At 38.1% G+C, this 2677-nt stretch overlaps 1 protein-coding gene across 1 annotated transcript in view; it reads right to left on the bottom strand.

The window, feature by feature from the left end:
• Positions 1-231: 231 nt before the first annotated feature.
• Positions 232-2677, bottom strand: part of SRI (sorcin) — a gene marked incomplete at its 5' end in the record, with an annotated part of 6538 nt that continues 4092 nt past the window's right edge. The window contains 4 exons of the mRNA XM_009076120.1: positions 232-292; positions 1060-1118; positions 1545-1658; positions 1814-1961. Coding sequence (XP_009074368.1) covers positions 266-292; positions 1060-1118; positions 1545-1658; positions 1814-1961 — 348 coding nt within the window. The remainder of the gene's footprint in view (positions 293-1059; positions 1119-1544; positions 1659-1813; positions 1962-2677) is intronic.

A 2677-nucleotide genomic window follows, 5' to 3' on the forward strand; every position in this document is an offset into this window, starting at 1 on the left:
ACCATTTGCAGGATCTGAGCTATACATAGTGAATTGCAAGTTTATGAAAATAAAGCATCTTTAATAATCACAGCTTGGAAGTTAAAGACAAGAGTACATGAGTAGTTCATATTCATTATCAAGACTACAAAAACGTGTGTAAAGCGATACCTTCATAAAATATGCAATTTCCAATATTGAGATATGCAATCATTGGAAGACTTGGCAAAGCAAAGCACAAACTGGAATGTTAATCGTTACCATCCACAGCTTGCTTCCTTTTCATTTAGACGCTCATAACACACTGTATGAACTGAAAAGAGAAAAATCACTTATGAGATATATGGCAGAGATCGGGTTTTCACTTTTCCTCCTGCAATACTCAGTTACTACACTTTTCTGTAATGAAATTGAGCCCACAGACAAGAAAGCTTTAAAATTAAGCACGAAAATCAGCTAATAGTTAATTAAAACAAAGCATCTCCTTATTAACAACAAAAAATCACAACCAGAAAACCCAACAACCTTCGTAAAAAACCCAACCAACCAAAAAAACAACAAAACCCTCAAACCAAACCAACCAACCAAAAAAAAAAAACCCCAAAAGCCCGAGGAAGACTAGTATCTCGTGTTCTCCTTTTCCTGCACAGATGTGGCCAGGAAGCCAAGACCCACAAGCCTGACTGAGTGTGATTTGTGTCTGTCCCCACCACACCTCTGCCAACCTTTTGTGGGAAAAATGCCACCAAGCTTTAAACAAACAAAGAAGTAAAAGCCCCAGACAATGAAGCTAGCAAGAGGTGTAGCTTCTTGAGTCTTCCTGAATGAGGCTAGTAAGAAGCTGAGACAAAAGTGCACAACAACATTTCAGAGAACTCTCTAAAATACATGAAAACTTTTTGATACAATACTCAACAAGCCCCAGAACTTTTGGGCTCTCAGGTAACACCACAAGAGAAGGGAAGACAGGCAAAAATTCAAATCATTACTGTTTGTCTTCAGTTTTAAGTTTTTCCTTTGTTCATTTTTTTTTAGAAACTTTACCCTAGAACTTTAATGGGTTCCTTAAAATTCACTTACATCATCATACTGGAAGTTCACAAAACCCTGCTGACTCGTATCCCTTGTTCTAAAGCACTCTGCAAAAATGCATTAAGAAAACAAAATAGAAACCAGGTAAGAGGATTTACAGTTAATCAATCTTTTAAAAATGTACAGTACTTTCCTAAAATTCCCCAAGTCACACGAAGGAGAACTAATGAAAAACACTGCAATTCATTCCAAGACTTAATTTCCTGTTCTAAATTTTTATATTTATCACATTATGTTCTGTTAATAAACAGTTTCCCAATTTTGATAACATTAACTCCTCTAGTGTCTGGAGTAAACCCTGCATTAGTTTAAAGTCCACTTTTCAATGGGGATTTACCTGTAATTGTTCTGTTTCTGTTGAAATAAACCTATTTTGCAGTACACAAGTTGAACTTGAGATAAATGAGCAATCAGATTTTGCAAATAAAAATGTATAATGGGGATGATAGCAACAAGGCTACAATGCAGCATACCAGTGAGGGCTCTGAGTTTCACAAGGCAGGCAATGTAATCATCAAATGCAATCTTTCCTTGAGTGCTGTATCGCTTTGCCATTGCAGTCACAGTCTGTGGGCTCAGTCTAAATCCTATTTGAAAAGAAAAAGTGTTATTTTGAAAAGACAGGCAAGTTAACAGAATCCAACACGTTTTTCATTGGAAATATAGTGTCAGTTATTGCAGAATGATAACTGGTACTGGGAAACAGTGTCAGTGTCAGAAGCAAAAACATTTCACCATTTACCCATATTGATCAAGGCTTTCTCCAGTTCTTGACGATCCACTGTACCACTTCCATCTGTGTCAAAACTTATGAAGTGCTGCTTCCAGCCATTGATCACAGCCCAGAGTTCTTTAAACTCATTAAATCCCAGCGTGCCAGACATATCCCTCTGATTTCAAAGCTAAGAAAAATATTTAACTAAACAACATTTTACTATTATTAATTGCATCCTGCAGCAGAGAGAAAATAATATTGCCCATAACCAAAGGTCAGAGAAACTGCTATCGCCACTTCTTTCCAGTGAAATCTGCTAAAACTATTTGCTCTTTCTGAATTTAACTTAGTTCACACACTTCTCTTTTACCTGCTACTATGGAACTGTAACCAGTAAAATAAATACTTGATAAAAGCAGATGCCAAAAACCCCCATTATAATATTAGTTCTCTCATATTCAAATAAATAGAAAATGTTCTAGAAAAACTGGCTCCTTATGGCTTGGATGGGTGGACTCTTCAATGGATAAAAACTCTGGATGGCTGGGCCCAGACAGTTGTGTTAATGGAGGTAAATCCAGTTGGCAGCTGGTCACTAGTGGTGTTCCCCAGGGCTCAGTATTGGAGCCAGTCCTATTTAACATCTTTATTGGTGATCTGGACATGGGGATTGAGTGCACCCTCAGTAAATTTGCAGATAACACCAAGCTAGGTGGGAGTGTTGACCTGCCTGAGAGTAGGAAAGCCCCACAAAGAGATCTGGACTGACTTGATCAGTGGGCTGAGAACAACTGCATGAGGTTCAATAAGGCGAAGTGCTGATCCTGCACTTGGGACACAACAACCCCATGCAGCACTACAGGATGGAGGAGGTGTGGCTTGAGTGTTGTT

The sequence above is a fragment of the Acanthisitta chloris genome, unplaced genomic scaffold (genome assembly GCF_000695815.1).
Source record: "Acanthisitta chloris isolate BGI_N310 unplaced genomic scaffold, ASM69581v1 scaffold7486, whole genome shotgun sequence".
NCBI lineage: Eukaryota > Metazoa > Chordata > Aves > Passeriformes > Acanthisittidae > Acanthisitta > Acanthisitta chloris.